This window comes from Moschus berezovskii, chromosome 12 (genome assembly GCF_049115385.1).
Source record: "Moschus berezovskii isolate FMDL1 chromosome 12, NW_MosBer_1.0, whole genome shotgun sequence".
Lineage (NCBI taxonomy): Eukaryota > Metazoa > Chordata > Mammalia > Artiodactyla > Moschidae > Moschus > Moschus berezovskii.
The window spans coordinates 1,524,210-1,546,019 of record NC_142471.1 but is presented as its reverse complement, the minus strand read 5'-3'; the positions used below and the strand labels follow the sequence as shown (position 1 = coordinate 1,546,019).

At 44.1% G+C, this 21,810-nt stretch overlaps 1 protein-coding gene across 3 annotated transcripts in view; it reads right to left on the bottom strand.

Moving 5' to 3' along the window:
* Nucleotides 1–5,434: 5,434 nt before the first annotated feature.
* Nucleotides 5,435–21,810, bottom strand: part of ABCB10 (ATP binding cassette subfamily B member 10) — a 37,725-nt gene continuing 21,349 nt past the window's right edge. Inside the window, exons 7-14 of one of the 3 annotated variants that reach the window (XM_088841820.1) lie at nucleotides 21,083–21,178; nucleotides 19,745–19,954; nucleotides 15,635–15,714; nucleotides 14,350–14,530; nucleotides 10,102–10,145; nucleotides 8,064–8,098; nucleotides 7,360–7,605; nucleotides 5,435–5,981 (exon numbers count right to left, since the gene is read on the bottom strand). In XM_088841820.1, the coding sequence (XP_088697946.1) occupies nucleotides 7,374–7,605; nucleotides 8,064–8,098; nucleotides 10,102–10,145; nucleotides 14,350–14,530; nucleotides 15,635–15,714; nucleotides 19,745–19,954; nucleotides 21,083–21,178 (878 nt within the window). In that variant the 3' untranslated portion in view covers nucleotides 5,435–5,981; nucleotides 7,360–7,373. Of the gene's footprint in view, nucleotides 7,606–8,063; nucleotides 8,099–9,082; nucleotides 9,174–10,101; nucleotides 10,146–14,349; nucleotides 14,531–15,634; nucleotides 15,715–19,744; nucleotides 19,955–21,082; nucleotides 21,179–21,810 lie in introns of all 3 variants that reach the window. The other 2 variants (XR_016038712.1, XM_055425845.2) reach the window with 2 other exon arrangements.

The following is a 21,810-nucleotide window of genomic DNA, read 5'->3' as shown; positions in this document are numbered from 1 at the left end:
GATCCACACAGTCAAAGGCTTTGGCATAGTCAATGAAGCAGAAATAGATGTTTTTCTGGAACTCTCTTGCTCCAGCGGATGTTGGCAATTTGATCTCTGGTTCCTCTGCCTTTTCTAAAACCAAGCTTGAACATCTGGAAGTTCACGGTTCATGTATTGCTGAAGCCTGGCTTGGAGAATTTTGAGCATGACTTTACTAGCGTGTGAGATGAGTGCAATTGTGTGGTAGTTTGAGCATTCTTTGACATTGCCTTTCTTTGGGATTGGAATGAAGACTGACCTTTTCCAGTCCTGTGGCCACTGCTGAGTTTTCCAAATTTGCAGGCATATTGAGTGCAGCACTTTCAGCATCATCTTTCAGGATTTGAAGTAGCTCAACTTGAATTCCATCACCTCCACTAGCTTTGTTCGTAGTGATGCTCTCTAAGGCCCACTTGACTTCACATTCCAAGATGTCTGGCTCTAGGTGAGTGATCACACCATTGTGATTATCTGGGTCGTGAAGATATTTTTTGTACAGTTCTTCTGTATTTTCTTGTCTCCTCTTCTTAATATTTTCTGCTTCTGTTAGGTCCATACCATTTCTGTCCTTTATTGAGCCCATCTTTGCAGGAAATATTCCCTTGATGTCTCTAATTTTCTTGAAGAGATCTCTAGTCTTTCCTATTCTGTTGTTTTCCTCTATTTCTTTTCATTGATCACTGAGGAAGGCTTTCTTATCTCTCCTTGCTATTCTTTGGAACTCTGCATTCAGATGCTTATATCTTTCCTTTTCTCCTTTGCTTTTCACTTCTTTTCACAACTATTTGTAAGGCCTCCCCAGACAGCCATTTTGCTTTTTTGCATTTCTTTTCCATGGGGATGGTCTTGATCCCTGTCTCCTGTACAATGTCATGAACCTCCATCCAGAGTTCATCAGGCACTCTATCAGATCTAGTCCCTTAAATCTATTTCTCACTTCCACTGTATAATCATAAGGGATTTGATTTAGGTCATATCTGAATGGTCTAGTGGTTTTCCCTACATTCTTCAATTTAAGTCTGAATTTGGCAATAAGGAGTTCATGATCTGAGCCACAGTCAGCTCCTGGTCTTGTTTTTGCTAACTGTATACAGCTTCTCCATCTTTGGCTGCAAAGAAGATAATCAATCTGATTTTGGTGTTGACCATCTGGTGATGTCCATGTGTAGTGTTTTCTCTTGTGTTGTTGGAAGAGGGTGTTTGCTGTGACCAGTGCGTTCTCTTGGCAAGACTGTATTAGAGTTAGCCGTGCTTCATTCCCTACTCCAAGGCCAAATTTGCCTGTTACTCCAGGTGTTTCTTCACTTCCAGCTTTTGCATTCCAGTCCCCTATAATGAAAAGGACATCTTTTTTGGGTGTTAGGTCTAAAGGTCTTGTAGGTCTTCATAGAACTGTTCAACTTCAGCTTCTTCAGCGTTACTGGTTGGGGCATAGGCTTGGATTACTGTAATATTGAATGGTTTGCCTTGGAAACGAACAGAGATCATTCTGTCGTTTTTAAGATTGCATCCAAGTACTGCACTTCAGACTCTTTTGTTGACCATGATGGCCACTCCATTTCTTCTAAGGGATTCCTGCCCACGGTAGTAGATATAATGGTCATCTGAGTTAAATTCACCCATTCCAGTCCATCTTAGTTCACTGATTCCTAGAATGTCGATGTTCACTCTTGCCGTCTCCTGTTTGACCACTTCCAATTTGCCTTGGTTCATGGACCTAACATTCCAGGTTCCTATGCAATATTGCTCTATACAGCATCGGACCTTGCTTCTATCACCGGTCACATCCACAACTGGGTATTGTTTTTGCTTTGGCTCCATCCTTTCATTTTTTCTGGATTTATTTCTCCACTGACCTCCAGTAGCATACTGGGCACCTACTGACCTGGGGAGTTCCTCGTTCAGTATCCTATCATTTTGCCTTTTCATACTGTTCATGGGGTTCTCAAGGCAAGAATACTGAAGTGTTTTGCCATTGCCTTCTCCAGTGGACCACATTCTTCAGACATCTCCACCATGACCCGCCCATCATGGGTGGCCCCACATGGCATGGCTTCAGTTCAGTTCAGTTCAGTTCAGTCGCTCAGTCGTGTCCGACTCTCCGCGACCCCATGAATCACAGCACGCCAGGCCTCCCTGTCCACCACCAACTCCCGGAGTTCACTCAAACTCATGTCCACAGAGTCGGTGATGCCATCCAGCCATCTCATTCTCCGTCGTCCCCTTCTCCTCCCGCCCCCAACCTTTCCCAGCATCAGAGTCTTTTCCAGTGAGTCATGGCTTAGTTTCATTGAATTAGACAAGGCTGCGGTCCGTGTGATCAGATTGACTAGTTTTCTGTGATTATGATTTCAGTGTGTCTGCCCTCTGATGCCCTCTCGCAATACCTACCATCTTACTTGGGTTTCTCTTACCTTGGTCGTGGGGTATCTCTTCACGACTGCTCCAGCAAAGCACAGCTGCTGCTCCTTACCTTGGATGAGGGGTATCTCCTCACGGCTGGCCCTCCTGAGCTTGAACGTGGAGTAGCTCCTTTCGGCCCTCCTTAACAGTTCTTCTGGAATCTGAGACTGAGCTGTGTGAGCTTTCTGCCGAGTTTGCTCTTGCTGTCCTGGTTTCCAGCACTTTTGGCTTCCTGTCATTTCCACTGTGTTGGGTTTTCTTTGTGTTCAGCTTCCACTGTGGGAGCTTTCACTGAGTTGGGCTTCTGCTCTGCTTGGCTTCTGCCTTGCGCATAGACTCTGGAATTAATTGAGGCTTGTTTCAAATCCCTACCTTTTCTCTCTACTGTCTCTGTCACATTTTTGAATCTCTGTTATGTTGCTAGTCGTGCCCACTTGTGAGAATTAGAGAATAGAAATATCACTGCATTTGAAGATGTCAAAAAAACTGCAAAATCAAATAGTGTACACTTTTAGAAATTTGAAAAGAAATAAATCATAACAAAGATATATAGGCAGCATTGTTTATGACAGCAGAGAATATAGAAAGATAAATCTAACAATAGATTTATAATATACTAACATTATAGAATACTATAGGTTAAAAAGAACACATGTGGATGTGTGTAATGAATACTTAAAAATGTAGGGAAACATTGTCATCAAATTTAAAAACAAATTTATGTCCAATGTAAGTCCATTTTTATTAAAATAAAAAGAATAACCCCTCACAAGTGCAGTATGTGTGTGTGTGTGAGATGCTTAACCTACATGTGCCTCCATCTGTTCAGCTTCCTAAAATGCAGCTTTCAGTGAGGACGAAAATGATTGATGTAGAACTCATTACTGCAGTCGTCAGTAGGAAAGCAGCCTGGATTATTTCCTGCAGATGTGGTAAGATTGTCAGAATTCTATTTTCAGCAACACAGCAATTATGATCCTCTTCAAATGGGAAGGCAGGGGCACAGTGACGAAATTACTGTGGATATTATCCAGGGCTCAGTGGTAAAAAATCGCCTGCAGTGCAGGAGATACAGGAGCCACGGGTTTGATCACTGCGTGGGAAAGATCCCCTGGAGGAGGACATGGCAGCCCATCCCAGTATTCTTGCCTGGAGAATCCCACGGACAGAGAAGCCTGGCGGGCTACGTTGATAGGGTCACAAAGAGGCGGACACGACTGAGCATGCACGCCCACAATCATTTCCAAGGCTTCCCTTTAGTCTTATCTAGTGGTAAGGGAATTGTTTGAAATAACTCTTAAGTTTCAGCATGGTTTACACATCCCTCAAGCAGTGAAGAACATGTATTGTTATCACCAGTTCTGGGGGCTGCAAACACTGTCAAGGGACAGACAGGAAGAGTCCCCAGCTCTCAGCCTGCTGCCAAGTGCGCACGGCTGCGTCCCAGTAAAACAACTTATCAACACTGAGATTCGAACTTCATGTAACTTTAAAGCGTTATGAACTTTTAAAAACCATTTAAAACTGTAAAAGCCCTCATTAGCTTCGGAGGCCATACAAAACAGGTAAGAGGTCGCAGCTGTAGGCCAGCAGCACTAGCTTCCTGAGGAAGGCCCCGCCAGCAGTAGCACAGAGCCCAACAGAAGATGCTGTGTAAATGTTTACCGAGTGAGCTGAATGGAGATTACCGGCTAAGCTCAACGATGCCTCAGATGTAAACACATACAAAAGCATCCCCAAACAAGCATTTAAATCCACTTTCCACAAACTTCTTCACTAATATACTTAATGTTTTGTGACATTTACATTTGTTTTCATTTATTTTCTAGCAGCTTTGGCACTTTTATGGAAAAATGGAGATTAAATGGCATTCCTAAGTGGAGCCCTAGTTTATAAAGGTCCAAATACAGGGCATAGCCTATAATGGTTTAATTTGTGATTATTTCATGGGAACCAGCAAGGTCCAAGTTTAGAGACATTGCACAGAGAGGAGTCTGGATGAGCGGAGAACAAGCACTCGGTTCATTAATGTGATATTTTATCTTCACATGGAGGTTTTGACATAATTTAAGCTTTCTTTCTGCTCATCTCTATTTGCCTACATGAGTGACATGTCCTTCAGTGGCTCCCCACGCACACACAATGAAAACTGTTTGCCATGCAGTGGTGATGGTCCCTGTGCCAGCCCTGCCCGTTTTTCTGGCATCTTCCTGTACGCAGCATCGAGGCTGGCTGCACCAATGCACAACCTGCCTGTGCGTCCATCCTCATCTGTGAACAGGGATAGGTATTTATTTAAATTACAGGGTTGTCCAAGTAACCAATGTGGTAACACGTGCACTCTGGAAAGAAAGAGTGGCACCAAACTCTATGTTAGCTAAATGTCACAGAGATGTTGTAACTGTTTTCTTGTAATTAATTTTTTTATATACCTGATGGCTCCTTCTACGCTGGAAGCTTCTAGAGGGCAGACACTACACCTTATTCATCTGTCCCCAGTTCTACAGCACAGTTCCTTGTCTGACACATGGCAGGAGATGCTCCCTTACTATGCTGCAGCAACTAAACAATGTTTATAAATAACAAGTGAGGACATTAAAAATCTTAGATTAGGGACATCTCTGGTGATGCAGTGGATAAGAATCTGCCTGCGAATGCATGGGGCACTTTCGATCTCTTGTCTGGGAAGACCGCACGTGCCAAGGGGCAACTAAGCCCGTGCACCGCAACTACTGAGCCCACAGGGTTAGCCCTTGAGAAGCCCCAGAGCCAGACCAGAGAGTAGCCCCCAGCTAGTCACAACTACAGAAAGCCCATGCTCAGTGACGAAAGCCCAGCACAGCCAAAAATAAGTAAAATTTCTAAAAAGATTAGGACAGAGGACTGGGACTTATAATTACTCTCACTTTCCTAGGTATGTAATGTTTTTTTAGTCTTGAATCTTTATAAATTCTAGGAAGAAACTAAATGTAGTAAAAAGTTTTATAAGAAATGACAAACACAGACAAAGTTCACCATAAATTTTAATGCATGATATAAAAGGGAATACCTGGTATTAGAAAATAAAATATAATGATCACATTCAGTTTTGTAAATACTTCTATGGCACAAAGAGATTTCCTTCAGATCCAACCTTGTAGTTGTGTTTTGTCTGCTTTTTGAGACCATCACCATAGTAGTAAAGCATGAAGAACATGAGGAAAGCTTGTTAAAGATGACTGTCACAGAGGTACTGTTTAAATTCAAAGAGCAGAGTTCATTTATTCACTGAATCCATTAATGAATTCCCTTATGTAGAACAAAAGGTGGTGCTCCATGCTTATCATGAAATAGTGGTTTCTTCCAGTATAATCAGGAAGCTAATCACAATACTTCGGACCTGAGAAAACTTCCTTTTCAGTCATATCAACGTTGTCACTTCTTAGGTTCTGACATTATCATTACAGAAAAAGTACTTTTTCTTGGAAGGGCAACTTAATAGTGCTGATATGAATACAACAAATCCAAAGCAATGCTCAGAACATTGCTTGAGGAATTTTTGAGAAGTTTAGCTTTAACTGTAACAACAAATAAAAGAAAGATGGTTAATTATATCCTCTTTTCAGAAGGTGAAAAGCTCTTAAGGTTTCTTGACATTTTATAGAATGTATAAACTTCCTTCAAATGTTTTAAGATTGAAATTACAGCTATATTAATAATTTTGGAATTTAGCCCCATTGAACGAAATTTCATAACTATTTAACTGAAAAAACACTGTAAAATTTGACTAGGAATTATAAACTCTTAAAAGATAATTTTCAAGATACATGCCTACAGACAACCTAAGTGTAAAATTACATCTTTTTTGATAATACCTGGCAGTTCATGCCTCACTTCCCAAATACACGAATAATGAAAACAGAAGTTCTCATATTCAAAGAATGGGGCTTCTTCCCTTTTTAAAATTCATCAGGCTCTCAAGTGCCAAAAATGCGAAAAACTGCACACATGCAAACACAGCCTTAGCCCAAAGGAACACATATTCCTATACTTTCATCCCTTTGAAGACACAGAAGACAGGGAATATAAATGACCCCTCCTTGCCATGTGACATTACCTGTGTCTGTATATATATATATATATATATTTCCTAAAAGAAATCAGTCCTGAATATTCATTGGAAGGACTAGTGCTGAAGCTGAAGCTCCAATACTTTGGCCACCTGATGCGAAGAGCCGACTCACTGGAGAAGACCCGACTCATTGGGAAAGACCCTGATACTGGGAAAGATAGAGGGCAGGAGGAGTAGGGGAGACAGAGGATGAGATGGTTGTATGGCATCACTGACTCAGTGGACGTGAGTTTGAGCAAACTCCAGGAGATGGTGAAAGACAGGGAAGGTTGGCATGCTGAAGTTCATGGGGTTACAAAGAGTCAGACACGACTTAGCAATTGAACAACATATATATAGTTTGCTTTATGAGATTAGCAGGATAAAATACAGGGTTAGATTTTTCACTGTCTATCATGCTACCTCGGAAGATGAGACCCAAATTAGGTAGAGTACTACCAAGAGATTACACAGTGACTGGTGAACTGGCCTAAAATAATTAGGCTTTTTATTTGTAATTCCCTTTTAATAGTTGTCGTATGACAATAGCTTCAATTTATAACAGATAAAAGAAAATGAGGTGTCATGCTCTATTAATCAAAATATTCTAAGATAAAAGAAAATACAAAACCTGAAAATAACTTCAGTGCTCTAGACCATTTAGAAAGTTATTATTAAAATTCTGAATAAAAAGGTCTTCAGAACAAATCCATCTGAAAACTATTTTACAAACTTTGGAAAAAATAGGCAGATTTCAAATGACTTGAAGTCTGATTTACAGATTTCATACAGTCTGAGTTTTTTTTTCCCCTTGCAGTGCAGCTTTGCTTTAAAACCTCTCATACCAGTAACTGCTTCTTTATGCTGAAATAAAACTCTGTTTGTTCATTAATTTCCTGTACATCCCATCTGGTTTCAAAAGCAGCTCTTCATGTTTCCCACACTCGATGATTCTCCCCTGGTCAAGGACTGCTACCACGTTGGCGTTCTTAATCGTGGACAGGCGGTGGGCAATGATGAACACCGTCCTTCCTTCCATCAGTCGGTCTAGAGCCTGCTGGACGAGGTGCTCGTTCTCAGCGTCCAGTGCGCTACAGAGGGGAACCCACAGCAAAGCAAAGGCGTCAGTGCCATGCACACCGTTCACGCATGTGCTTCCTGGCACACATATGTGAGCCCCTCATAAGCAGCTGACCTCTACTGCGATCAAAACTGCAACTCCCTGGGTCAACTGTCTAAATTTTATAAAGTTACCATCAAAAAAAGAAGCTCTGACCCTTGATCTCCAGAGAACTGCCATGTAAGTTTAAAAGGATTTTTCACATCTGCTGATAAGTGAGGAGGGATTCATCACAAAGGTCTGAATTGGACCTAGAACCCTCAACTCAATTCATCCTGTTCCCTGCCTCCCAACTGTTATGATTAATTGATATCCCATCCCTTTAAAGTGTAAAGGTGTTCTCAGCCATGTCACTTGAAAAACAGAAGAGTAAGTTTGTAATAAAGAACAAATTTGGTTTAATATAATCACACATTAAGATATCCTCACCTGGTTGCTTCATCTAGGAGAAGAATTTTGGGATTCTGAAGAAGGAAAAACATTAAAAAGATAAGAAAGATATAATTTTATTAGAAAAAAAGAACTCTCAGAAATAAAAAGAAATAAATTATTGATACATGATACAACATGGATGACCCCTGAAAACACCCTAATGAAAGGAGCTAGACATAAAAGTCTATGAGTCCATTTATGAGTCCATTTACAGAAAATGTCCAGAACAGGCACATCTGTAGGGGCAGATGTGTGGTCACCTGGGGCTGGGGTAAGTGGGGAAACAAGGTGGGTGGGTATGTGTGAATGTTATTTTGGCAATAAGAAAAGGTTCTAAAATTGATTACAGTGATGGATGTACGACTCTGAATACACGAACACTGAACTATATGCTGTGCATGGGTGAACTATACAGTGTGTGAATTCTACTACAATAAAGCGTCTACAAAGGATGAAAAACAGTTCATATGTGCTTGAGATGAGCTCATAAATAGGAGAGTTAGAGGTGACTTCAAACCATTATCACAGTGATCAATGAACCAGATATTTTTAGTGCAGCTTTATTCTGCAGGTGAAACAACTAAAAGTATTAGATGGGGCTCTAAAGTGAGTCAGATAGTCTAACTCTCAGGGTCTTCTTGGAGTTTAGTTGGGAGCAGTACACACAAAACTGAAAAGAAAGAAGAGTCAGCCAGTGTATACAACAGATGAATTCTAGCCTTGCCTAGGAAGCTATCCACAAGAAATGAAAACATAACCACACAAAAACTTGTACACCATTCAGAGCAGTGCTATTTCTAACAGCCTTAAACCAGAAATAACCCATGTGTTCATTAACCTGAGTGATGGTCTGTCCGTACAAGGACTGGAGAGGAGTAAAGTACTGATGTGGCTCCAACATGGAGGAACCTTAGAAGTTATCCTAGGAAAGGGTGCTAGAAGCAGAAGACCATGGTCTGACTTCATTACCTGAAATATCCAGAAAGGCAAATCTAGACAAAGTGAAAGTAGCTTACTGGCAGGTGGGGCTGGGAATGCAGAAAGGCTGCTCAGGCGTATCAAGGTGATGGAAATGTTCTAAAACTGGATTATGATGGTTGCACAACTCTGTAAATTTACTAAAAGTTACTAAAAAGTACATTTAAAAAGTTTTATGATATGCATATCATGCTTCAATAAAGCTGTTTTTTTTTTTAATCACCTTTAAATCTGAGGAGAGTACTTATCTAACAAAGGAGAAGGCCATCATCTCCTGAAATATGCAATGCCTATGAATCTCAGCTTTTCCATTTCCTCTTAGGAGTCCTGTGTGAGCATTTCAAGTCTGCACCATTCCGTCTGTTGAGCTCATTCTCAGTCGTGTCCTTTGTGACCGCACGGACTGCAGTCCACCAGGCTGCTCTGTGCACGCGACTCTCCGGACAAGAATACTGGAGCGGGTTGCCGTTTCCTCCTCCAGGGGATCTTCCCGACCCAGGGACTGAACCTGCGTCTCTTGCATCTCCTGCGCTGGCAGGCGGATTCTTTACCACTGAGCCACCAGGGAGCCCGCCATTCAGCTGAGCAGGTTATTAAATACGATGCAAGAAAGTATGCTTGTACTGTCTTAGTATTTTGATATCATTACTGTTTCTCCAGTTAGAGACTGTATGCTTCTTTAATTTTATTATTTTTTTAATGAAGTATAGTTAATTCACACTGTTGTACAAACCTCTGCTGTACAGCAAAGTGACTCAGTTAAACACATACAGACATTCTTTCTCCTTTAACACTCAGTATGCTACTTGATGGAAGATCTATGTGTTAAACATTTTTCCATCTGATAATTCCAGCACTGTACTGAGCTCCTAATACCCAAGAAATATTTGTAAAATTTGACCACAGTCAGTGGAATTCCCAACTCCTCTTTCACCAGAGCTGTCAACAATATACCTACCCACCTCCTCCAAAAACAAAGAAGGAGAAAAATTGTACATTACTAATTACAAGTTAAGAACAATGCCAAAAACCCCCAGCCAAGTGGCTTCAGGCTTACCTTAAGCAGAGCACGGGCAATTGCAATTCGCTGTTTCTGCCCACCTGACAATGAAAAAATATATATATTTTAAACTGAAGGTCTTAACAAAAATTCTTGGTAATAGGTTTTACTGATATGCCATGTGGCAATCTGAAGGTATCAACTTGAGATAGATGAGAGAAGAGAAACCTATGCTTGAAATATATTATTTCCTCATCACTCTAGAGATTAATAATAAGAATTATTATCATGGCTAACACTGAGGAATTCCTATGCACCAGGCATTTCCTAAGTACATTACACATATTATTTCATCTCAAAAACAAGCCTGTGAAATAGACTCTATAATGATTCCCTTTTCACAGATGAAAGATTGCGCCACAAACACCCTGCAGGAGGCCTCACAGCTGGTCAGTGCGCTGCCGAGGTCTGCACTGTGCGTTCAGTTCAGTCGCTCAGTTGTGTCCGACCCCATGAACCACAGCACGCCAGGCCTCCCTGTCCATCACCAACTTCCGGAGTTTACCCAAACTCATGTCCATTGAGTCGGTGATGCCATCCAACCATCTCATCCTCTGTCATCCCCTTCTCTTCCTGCCTTCAATCTTTCCCAGCATCACAGTCTTTTCTAATGAGTTGGCTCTTTGAATCAGGTGGCCAATGTATTGGAATTTCAGTTTCAACATCAGTCCTTCCAATGAACACCCAGGACTGATCTCCTTTAGGATGGACTGGTTGGATCTCCTTGCAGTTCAGGGGACTCTCAAGAGTCTTCTAAACACCACACTTCAAAAGCATCAATTCTTTGGCGTTCAGTTTTCTTTATAGTCCAATTCTCACATTCATACATGATGACTGGAAAAACCATAGCCTTGACTAGACGGACCTTTGTTGGCAAAGTAATGTCTCTGCTTTTTAATATGTGGTCTACGTTGGTCATAACTTTCCTTCCAAGGAGTACGCGTCTCTTAATTTCATGGTTGCAATCACCATCTGCAGTGATTCTGGAGTCCCCAAAAATAAAGTCATCCACTGTTTCCCCATCTATTTCCCATGAAGTGATGGGACAAGATGCCATGATCTTCGTTTTCTGAATGTTGAGCTTTAAGCCAACTTTTTCACTCTCCTCTTTCACTTTCATCAAGAGGCTCTTTAATTCTTCTTCACTCTCTGCCATAAGAGTGGTTTCATCTGCATATCTGAGGTTATTGATATTTCTCCTGGCAACCTTGATTCCAGCTTGTGCTTCTTCCAGCCCAGCATTCCTCATGATGTACTCTGCATATAATAAGCAGGGTGACAACAGACAGCCTTGATGTACTCCTTTTCCTATTTGGAACCAGTCTGTTGTTCCATGTCCAGTTCTAACTGTTGCTTCCTGACCTGCATACAGGTTTCTCAAGAGGCAAGTCAGGTGGTCTGGTATTCCCATCTCTTTCAGAATTTTCAAGTTTATTGTGACCCACACAGTCAAAGGCTTTGACATAGTCAGTAAAGCAGAAACAGATATTTTTCTGGAACTCTCTTGCCTTTTTGATGATCCAGCAGATGTTGGCAATTTGATCTCTGGTTCCTCTGCCTTTTCTAAAACTAGATTGAACATCTAGAAGTTCACAGTTCACATATTGCTGAACTGTGCATGACTGTGCTTTTCACCACACACGTTTGCTTTCCCCTCCCCCCAACAGAGTGTCTCTTGTAGTAGGAAAGGAAAAGGAAACTCAGTAGAGTTGGGGTCCAGAGCAGTGCAGGAATTGGATAAGAGCAAAGGCATCTGGAATGGTAATGCTCCTGTTTGCCTGGAGCATGACTGCGTGTTTCCACTCTCACTAGCTCTCTCTCCCAGTCCAGGGAGCAGCTTGCTTGTGTGGTAGCCTGTGCATGCGTGCAACCGGGGGCGGCAGAGAGAGCAGCCACTCCAGCCCCACCTGCTTTGTCTGTCAGCTCTAACTCTACTAAAGAAAGCCGGTGGGGTGAGCAGGGGAAATGCAGAAGGACAGAAAGTGGTGACTCCCCTCCTCAATTCTGCTCCACTGGCCCTCTCCTCTCCTCCAGGGCCACTAGCCTAACTGAAAGCTGACGGAGTCTCGCAGCAGGACACAACTCACTCCTTCTAACTTAGTTCATCATGTGAGAAAACTCAGCTCCATTCTAGGTAATGAATTTTACCGGCTGAAAATACTTATTTCATCTAAAAGAAGTTAATCATTCAAACTGAAATGAATTGTACTGCGGAAAGCTGTCCTCAACCAGGCAACCCCATCCCACAATGAGGGAGGGAGGAAAAACCCTTTCTATCTGAACCTCTCTGGTTGGTGGGGGTCCGAATGCTCGGTGTGGGTGGGCAGGGTGGCCAGCGAGGGCTTTAGTCAGCTCTGAAAATCCCAGGTGCCAATGAGCACACAGGGCGTCTGCTGCTAGAAGCCCACCCCTTCCTCCACAGTGGACTGAAACCTTCGGTTACTTCACTGGAAGACAAAGCCTGGGAATCCTGGTGAAGGGAAGGACACACAGACTCTGTCCTCAGGAAGCAGGCGATGCACCGGTGGGCAGAGCACAGGCACTCCCAGCTCTGCACCTCCATCTCGGTCAGTTCCCAGCATCCCGCCTGAGGACACGCTGTCCCAGAGACGCAGAAACAGTTCTATGGCCGAAACTTACCCCATCCATCAAAAGCCGGTTTTCATCTACTGCCTATAGTTTTATCAAATCATACACAATCTTAAAACATTTTTGTGTTAAACCATCTGTAACCTAAGTTCAAGCAAAAAGTTTAGTGTTGGAAAGGATTCCTGCTCCAGCCTTCACTCTGACATGGAGGCCTCCCTCCCCTGCTCGTGAAGATCCAGTGACAAAGATCATGATGAAAGGAGGCACTTCTAAATATTTGTAATTAAAACAAAACAGAACTCTGTTTAACCAAAATTTCACTTCTCTATTTTTTTTGGGGGGGGGGCTCCAAAATCACTGCAGATGGTGATTGCAGCCATGAAATTAAAAGATGCTTGCTCCTTGGAAGAAAAGCTATGACCAACCCAGACAGCATATTAAAAAGCAGACATTACTTTACCAACAAAGGTCTGCCTAGTCAAGGGTATGGTTTTTCTCGTAATCATGTATGGATGTGAGAGTTGGACTATAAAGAAAGCTGAATGCTAAAGAATTGATGCTTTTGGACTGTGGTGTTTAGAAGACTCTTGAGAGTCCCTTGGACTGCAAGGAGATCCAACCAGTCCATCCTAAAGGAGATCAGTCCTGAGTGTTCACTAAAAGGACTGATGTTAAAGCTGAAGCTCCAATACTTTGGCCACCTGATGGGAAGAGCTGGCTCATTTGAAAAGATCCTGATGCTGGGAAAGATTGAGGGCAGGAGAAGGGGACGACAGAGAATGAGATGGTTGGATGGCATCACTGAGTCTATGGACATGAGTTTGGGCAAGCTCCGGGAGTTGGTGATAGATAGGGAGGCCTGGCGGGCTACAGTCCATGGGGCTGCAAAGAGTTGGACACGACTGAGCAACTGAACTGAACTGAACCCTATTCACTGGTCGCACTTCTGCACTTGAAAGCAACAGAACTGTTTCTCTTTCCCTCCCATAACTCGGTCCCCATAATGCGATCTGACTCGCTGCCTGAGCTGACATCACAGGGAGTCCCACCACTGGAGTCCCAGTGGTGCCACAGGCCTGCGAGCCCCCACTGTCCAGAACAGGATGTGACAGACTCTGCCTGGGTCACGTGTGGACCAGGGCCTCTCTGTGGTTATTACATTTTTAAAAGAGTTGTTTAAAAAAAAAAAAAAAGATGACTATGTGACAGAGACCACGTGTAGCCTACAAACCGAAATCATCTACTCTCTGGCCTTTTATAGAAAAGCTTGTCAGCCCTGGGTCTACACACAACACCCTCCAGCTGCACGTCGACTCTGATTCAGTCTCTGCCTCCCAGAACAAGTCATCCTGCCATCCAGTACCTGTCTTACTTTCAAGGATCCCGAACTGTAAAACATCTATTCTCAGATGAGAAAAAGCGGCTGTGGCTGGATACTGCCCAGTGGGACATCCAGTGGGAGCCTGGAAACACCTCTGGGGTGGAAAGTGAAGGGAATTGGGGAATTGTCACATACAAAAGAGACCTGAGAAAACAAAAATGTTAATTTCGTAAACTCTACGGACAAAAGCCTAATTAACAAATAACACTGCGGTAGGAGCTGTCTGGAGAGATGTCTGGAGTAGAGACTTCTGGGACGAAGAGGGACAAACGCACCTGAGAGGAGAACGCCCTTCTCGCCGACCACAGTGCCGAGTCCCTGAGGGAAAGTTTGGATGAAAGCAGCTGCATTGGCTACAGCAGCTGCCTGCTCTATCTGCTCAGCGGTCACTGAGGCGGGGTCGTCTGCACCATATGCAATGTTTTCCGCAATTGAGCAAGAAAACAATATTGGCTCCTGCACATTGGAAAGAAAACATACTTAATGAAAATTTCAAAAGGCCAGTAATACAGTGGAGCTTAGTACAGTATTTACATCTAAGAACTTTTCCCAGAGAATATATAATGATTTTTTTTTGGGGGGGTGGTTCTATTTTCTCATTCTACATCAATTTACCCCAGAGTGACTAAAAAATTCACATGTTAGCATGAGCAGGACTGACTTTACCATCTGAAGATCACCACTGCAGGATCCTGCCCTCACCCTGCATGTAGCAGATGCTCTGTAAATGCAAGTCCCCTTTCCCGAGGAAGACCTCGACCCCGTCTGCGTTCTCCAGCTGCCTGCCTTCCAAGGACGAAGGAAGAATCCATCTCTTTCTGTCACTTCTTGAAACAAAAAGCAGATGGGAAAGTGGCATTTGCAGAGAACTATTCTGTGGTATTGTCCTAAAAAGCTAATAAACTCCCAGCTTCTTCCTCTATCCTTAATGAGGACATGGCACTGCTGTTACCCTAGCACTCCCGAGCCAAGCCCATCACTGCCCTCACCCATCCCCAGAGGCATGGGGCTGAGGGGAGGTTCACTGGAGGGAGAGGCCTAGGAGTGGGGGAAGGCTTGGGTTTGTCTGTCATGCACAAAGCTTGGTAATAAAACATAAATAGCTTGTCAAAATTCCCCTGCACTAAGTGGTCCTGTGAAAACAGCTTCAGCAAAGAGACCATATTAATGTTCTTGAAATCCTCTACCTCTTTGCAAGGGACCTGGCCCTTGGCATAGTTTTTGCTTGCTTATCTCCGAAACCCTTCAGGCAAAACAGTAGACCGGCTAATAATGAAAATGAGAACTGAGAAAGAGTCAAAAGAAGCTAAAAAGCTGTATCTTTTTCTCCCCAATCTTCTAGACTACCTGCATTACAAGTAATGACAGTCTCCACCTTTGGAAAAAGATAATGCTTCAAGTGGTTAAAATGTTTAACCTAAACAACCTGCCCAATGAGGTTAGTTTACTACATCTGAAAAACGTCCATTCCTTTTCTTTTGAAGGGTTCAAGACCAAAAGAAAAGCAAATGACAAAAGCAATTTTAAAAGTATAATAAAAATGGACCCTTTTCCTCTTACCTGACTCACTGTCCCAATCTTAGATCTCAACCAGACTGGGTTTAGCTGACGGATGTCATGGCCATCAAGGCTGATTGTTCCTTGCAGGGAAGAAGGGAAAGAGGTCAGTGGGTACCATGGGGCCAGTAACTGACAAACACACATAGGATCTGGCAGCAAAACTCCAGCCTTAGTTTTTCAAAGATTAGATACTCAAAACCTCCAAACAGAACCTAAAACCAGTGGGTTTCAGTGAATTTCAGCTGCAAGGGACTTTTCTGGATCATCTGCACCTACTCTCTCCCTGCGACGGGTGGCTGACAGCCCGCCGAGCTCATCCCTCCAGCTGGCCTGCCTTCCTGTGTCAGTGCAGATGTAGCAGAGTGTGCTATCTGACTGATATGAGGGCACAGAGCTTCAGCATCAGACGTAATTCTTTGACCTCAGCTGACAACATGCACTGGTCATAGCAAACACCCTCTTCCAACAACACAAGAGAAGACTCTACACACGGACATCACCAGATGGTCAACACCGAATTCAGACTGATTATATTCTTTGCAGCCAAAAATGGAGAAGCTGTATACAGTCAGCAAAAACAAGACCAGGAGTTGACTGTGGCTCAGACCATGAACTCCTTATTGCCAAATTCAGACTTCAATTGAAGAAAGTAGGGAAAACCACTAGACCATTCAGATATGACCTAAATCAAATCCCTTATGATTATACAGTGGAAGTGAGAAATAGATTTCAGGGACTAGATCTAATAGAGTGCCTGATGAACTCTGGACAGAGGTTCATGACATTGTACAGGAGACAGGGACCAAGACCATCCCCATTGAAAAGAAATGCAAAAAAGCAAAATGGCTGTCTGAGGAGGCCTTACAAACAGCTGTGAAAAGAATAGAAGTCAAAAGCAAAGGAGAAAAGGAAAGATATAAGCATGTGAATGCAGAGTTCCAAAGAATAGCAAGGAGAGATAAGAAAGCCTTCCTCAGTGATCAATGCAAAGAAATAGAGGAAAACAACAGAATAGGAAAGACAAGAGATCTCTTCAAGAAAATTAGAGATACCAAGGGAACATTTCCTGCAAAGATGGGCTCGATAAAGGACAGAAATGGTATGGACCTAACAGAAGCAGAAGATATTAAGAAGAGGTGGCAAGAATACACAGAAGAACTGTACAAAAAAGATCTTCACGACAAAGATAGTCATGATAACATGATCACTGACCTAGAGCCGGACATCTTGGAATGTGAAGTCAAGTGGGCCTTCGAAAGCATCACTACGAACAAAGCTAGTGGAGGTGATGGAATTCCCGTTGAGTTATTTCAAATCTTGAAAGATGATGCTGTGAAAGTGCTGCACTCAATATGCCAGCAAATTTGGAAACTCAGCAGTGGCCACAGGACTGGAAAAGGTCATTCTTCATTCCAATCACAAAGAAAGGGAATCCCAAAGAATGCTCAAACTACCAGACAATTGCACTCATCTCACACACTAGTAAAGTCATGCTCAAAATTCTCCAAGCCAGGCTTCAGCAATATGTGAACCGTGAACTCCCAGATGTTCAAGCAGGTTTTAGAAAAGGCAGAGGCACCAGAGATCAAATTCCCAACATCCGCTGGATCATGGAGAAAGCAAGAGAGTTCCAGAAAAACATCTTTTTCTGCTTCATTGACTATGCCAAAGCAAAGACTGTGTGGATCACAATAAACTGTGGAACATTCTGAAAGAGATGGGAATACCAGACCACCTGACCTGCTTCTTGAGAAACCTGTATGCAGGTCAGGAAGCAACAGTCAGAACTGTACATGGAACAACAGACTGGTTCCAAATAGGAAAAGGAGTGCGTCAAGGTTGTATATTGTCACCCTGCCTATTTAACTTATATGCAGAATACATCATGAGGAACGCTGGGCTGGAAGAAGCACAAGCTGGAATCAAGATTGCTGGGAGAAATATCAATAACCTCAGATATGCAGATGACACCACCCTTATGGCAGAAAGTGAAGAGGAACTAAAAAGCCTCTTGATGAAAGTGAAAGAGGAGAGTGAAAAGGTTGGCGTAAAGCTCAACATTCAGAAAACAAAGATCATGGCATCTGGTCCCATCACTTCATGGGAAATAGACGGAAAAACAGTGGAAACAGTGTCAGACTTTATTTTTTTTGGCTCCAATCACTGTGGATGCTGATTGCAGCCATGAAATTAAAAGACGCTTACTCCTTAGAAGGCAAGTTATGACCAATCTTGATAGTATATTAAAAAGCAGAGACATTACTTTGCCAACAAAGGTCTGTCTAGTCAAGGCTATGGTTTTTCTCGTGGTCATGTATGGATGTGAGAGTTGGACTGTGAAGAAAGCTGATCTCCAAAGAATTGATGCTTTTGAACTGTGGTGCTGGAGAAGACTTGAGAGTCCCTTGGACTGCAAGGAGATCCAACCAGTCCATTCTAAAGGAGATCAATCCTGGGTGTACCTTGGAAGGACTGATGCTAAAGCTGAAATTCCAATACTTTGGCCACCTCATGCGACAAGCTGACTCACTGGAAAAGACTCTGATGCTGGGAAAGTTTGGGGGCGGGAGGAGAAGGGGACGATAGAGAGTGAGATGCCTGGATGGCATCACCGACTCGATGGACATGAGTTTGAGTGAACTCCGGGAGTTGGTGAAGGACAAGGAGGCCTGGCGTGCTGTGATTCATGGGGTCGCAAAGAGTCGGACACGACTGAGTGACTGAACTGAACTGACAGAATTACCTTACACCCTGAGAGAACAAAATCATGCCTCCTCATTATGATGACAGTGACCAACACAAGAAATCTGATTCTTTCTCAGTTAGGTATATGGAATTATACAAGCCAAAAATAAATTTTCATACACCTACAAAAAACCCGATGTATTGACTTAGAAAGCATAATTGCTCTGTATAGGCTCCACGAGGCAGGAATAAAAGTACAGTTGCTTTCCTCCCTGATCGATTCACTGTGATGAAGAAACCAGAGACTCAATGTTTTGCATCCCTCTCACTGGGGTTTTCCTAAGCTCAGAATTTTATAGCAAGTAGAAGGTAAGTCCAGGCAGTGATTCCAGAGGCAGACAGCGTAGTGAAATCCACTAAGACACTTGGTTCTGCACATCAGATCATTACCTGGCACACAACCAGCTCTCATGGTGTTCTAGCCAAAAAGACTGTAAGATCTACTCTTAAATTCATGATTTTAGGGAATTCCCTGGTGGTCCAGCAGTTAGGACTGCAATCTCTCACTGCTGAATGCCCACGTTCGATCCCTTGTTGGGGAACTAAAATCCCACAAATCACATCACCAAAAATAAATAAACCCATTTTTTATTTTATTTTATACCAGTGGTTTTTTTCTTGTGGAGAAACGTTTCCTTAATCCAAAAATAAACCAACACATACAGAATATCTTCTCTAAACTCTGATATAAAGAAGGATATCAACTACATGTGGTGAGGGATGTCAACTTGACACACTAACATCACCCTAATGACTGTGTGATCATTCCACAATAGATACACACAGTGAATCATTATGCTGTACACCTGAAACTGAAATGCCAATTATATCTCAGTTTTAAAAAGATATAAGTAAGTAACAGAATGTGTTCTTTGCTCTAAAAGATGCTATGATGCAGTTAAAAATAAACACCAAAATGAGAAAATATCTACTATTTCAAGAGAGCGTCAGTGGAGCAGCACAGGAGTGCTGACAACCACGTGCCCTGTCTGCATGCTGGCCCTGGGCAGGAGGGCCGGTGGGCTTCAAGGAGACCTGGCGCCTGCACAAGCTCAGACGGTGCAGGCAGCATGTTCTCCACAGCCGCCATCGGTGCCCCACAGAGGCACCTCGCTGATCCCCTCTCCAGGTACAGGAGACGAGGAGACGGACACAAAGGATACAACATGCCAACAGGCCTTCTGGGTGAGCTCACAGCCCGCAAAGTGACACCGTGGTCTAAGGGCCTTCCTCCCTGGGAACAGACCCTCTGGCCCGCAGAACTCACACAATGTATGGCCTCTGCACCCTCAGACCCTCTCCCAGGGCTCAGGAGTAGAAGGGCTCAAGAGAGGCCCCTGTTCCACAACACGCTGAACCACTCACCAGAACCAGGGTCGTACAATCTCAGCAGGAGGGAAATCACTGTGGATTTGCCAGCACCACTTGGGCCAACCAGTGCTGTGACAGATCCTGATGGGATAGAAAGGCTGAAATCCTGGAATATGGGCACCTCTGGGCGAGCTGGATAGGCAAAATGCACGTTCTTGAACTCCAGAGCGCCCTGGAAGCTTTTCTCATTCAAAACAGCCCCCTCTGAAAGGTAAGACGGGACATGAATCACTCAGCGCCAAGCACATCTGCACAGCTGAGCCCAGGGCCCCACCAACCTGGCCACGGCCTCGGCCCAGCACAGAGAGCTCTGGAGTCTGGGCGCTTCTCAGGCGAGTCAGGAGGAAGCCGAGTCCCGTGCTCCCGAGCCTGCTCTGCACCAGCACCACAGCACACCGGCCACCGTGCTGGAGCCTCGCAGCCCTCAGAGGCCCAAGTCCGCATCCCAGTTCTACTGATACGTGCAGCAGCTGATGGAGGTTCCAGCCCAAGAGCTGCCAGCTGAGTCCAACGGCCTTCTCCCTGTGGGCTGCCTCTGCAGGCCCCCCATCCAGGGTTTATCTCATCTTCTCTAGAGTTGTTTTAAGAGGATGATGAACAGGCAGGTGCTGTACAACAGTCCCAGAGCTCGAGGGGGTCAGAGGTCGGTTCTATCTGGGGGCGACCTTGCTCTTGACTGGGAGAAGTGGCTCCATCTCTCCCAGTTGGGCTCATTCCTGCCAGTCTATCACAGTGGAGGATGCTGCCATTCACTATTGCCCTGGGGCCACTGAGTAGCTGACAGTGATCGCTGCTTCTTCCACTGAGCCTGGCTGCTCGGCCCAGGCCATGGCTGCCCCAAGCACAGGCTTCCAGTGAAGCAGCTCACGAAGGAGATGGTTCGAAGCCAATTAGCATCAGCATCCTCCACCCAATCCCAAGCAACTCAGAGGCTTTCCTATGCATGAGCCCTCTTCCTTTCCTCCCTGCCCAAATGTCAAAATCCCTAAGGAAGACGATTCTGGTGGCCTGGCCAGGCCCTTCCCGTCTGCACTCCTGAGTGCATGCACTTCCTCCTGCCGTGTGTGTGCTAACATGGCACCTACAGGGAGGGAAACAGTAGGTGCACATTCTGTGGTCAGGCCCCCACCTCTAGGACGCCGTGGGGCCCCCAATAGCACCCAACAGCAATCTGTCCTCACGGCCCACCCTCCGATGGCCCCGTCCATCCCTGTCGTGGTAAAGACAGTGTTCATGATCATCCTTCCCAGGTAGGGAAGGAAGCTGGTCTCACAGTCCTAAACCACACATGTTTAATCCCAGCAAAGAAAAGCAAACCCAGTTCAGACCCACCATTGAAAGGAAGCTCAGGTTCTCTCTCGAGGAGCTCCCAGAGGCGGCTTCCGGCACCCAGTCCCTTCATTAGCTCTGAGTAGAAGGAGCTGAGACCTGAGGATGAGAAGCAAAGGCACACATCCATCATCGGCCAGTAAATGGCCCTCTGCTACCCCGAGCCCTCTGGGGACAGTGGCAATAGCCTGTTTTTAACATAAAATCTGTTACTTTCAGGAGAAGGCAATGGCGACCCACTCCAGTACCCTTCCCTGGAAAATCCCATGGACGGAGGAGCCTGGTGGGCTGCCGTCTATGGGGTCGCACAGAGTCGGACACGACTGAAGCAACTTAGCAGCAGCAGCTGTTACTTTCAAACAAGGGTTTGAAGCAGCTTCCTGGGAATCCGTCAGAATTCCTTCTGTCTCATACCCTTGTTTTCCTTCAGCTTCTCCTCCTCAATTTCATTATCTCTCATAAGGCTTTGGTCTGATCAGGGGATTTACAAATATATATAGTCATACTAGTCAACCACTGAATTAAAATCACAAGGATACAGAAAAGTCTGCTTAGTCAAAAGCATAGCAGTAAAAATAAAATATAATGCTGCTGCTGCTGCTAAGTTGCTTCATTCGTGTCCGACTCTGTGCGACCCCATAGACGGCAGCCAACCAGGCTCCACCGTCCCTGGGATTCTCCAGGCAAGAACACTGGAGTGGGTTGCCATTTCCTTCTCCAATGTGTGAAAG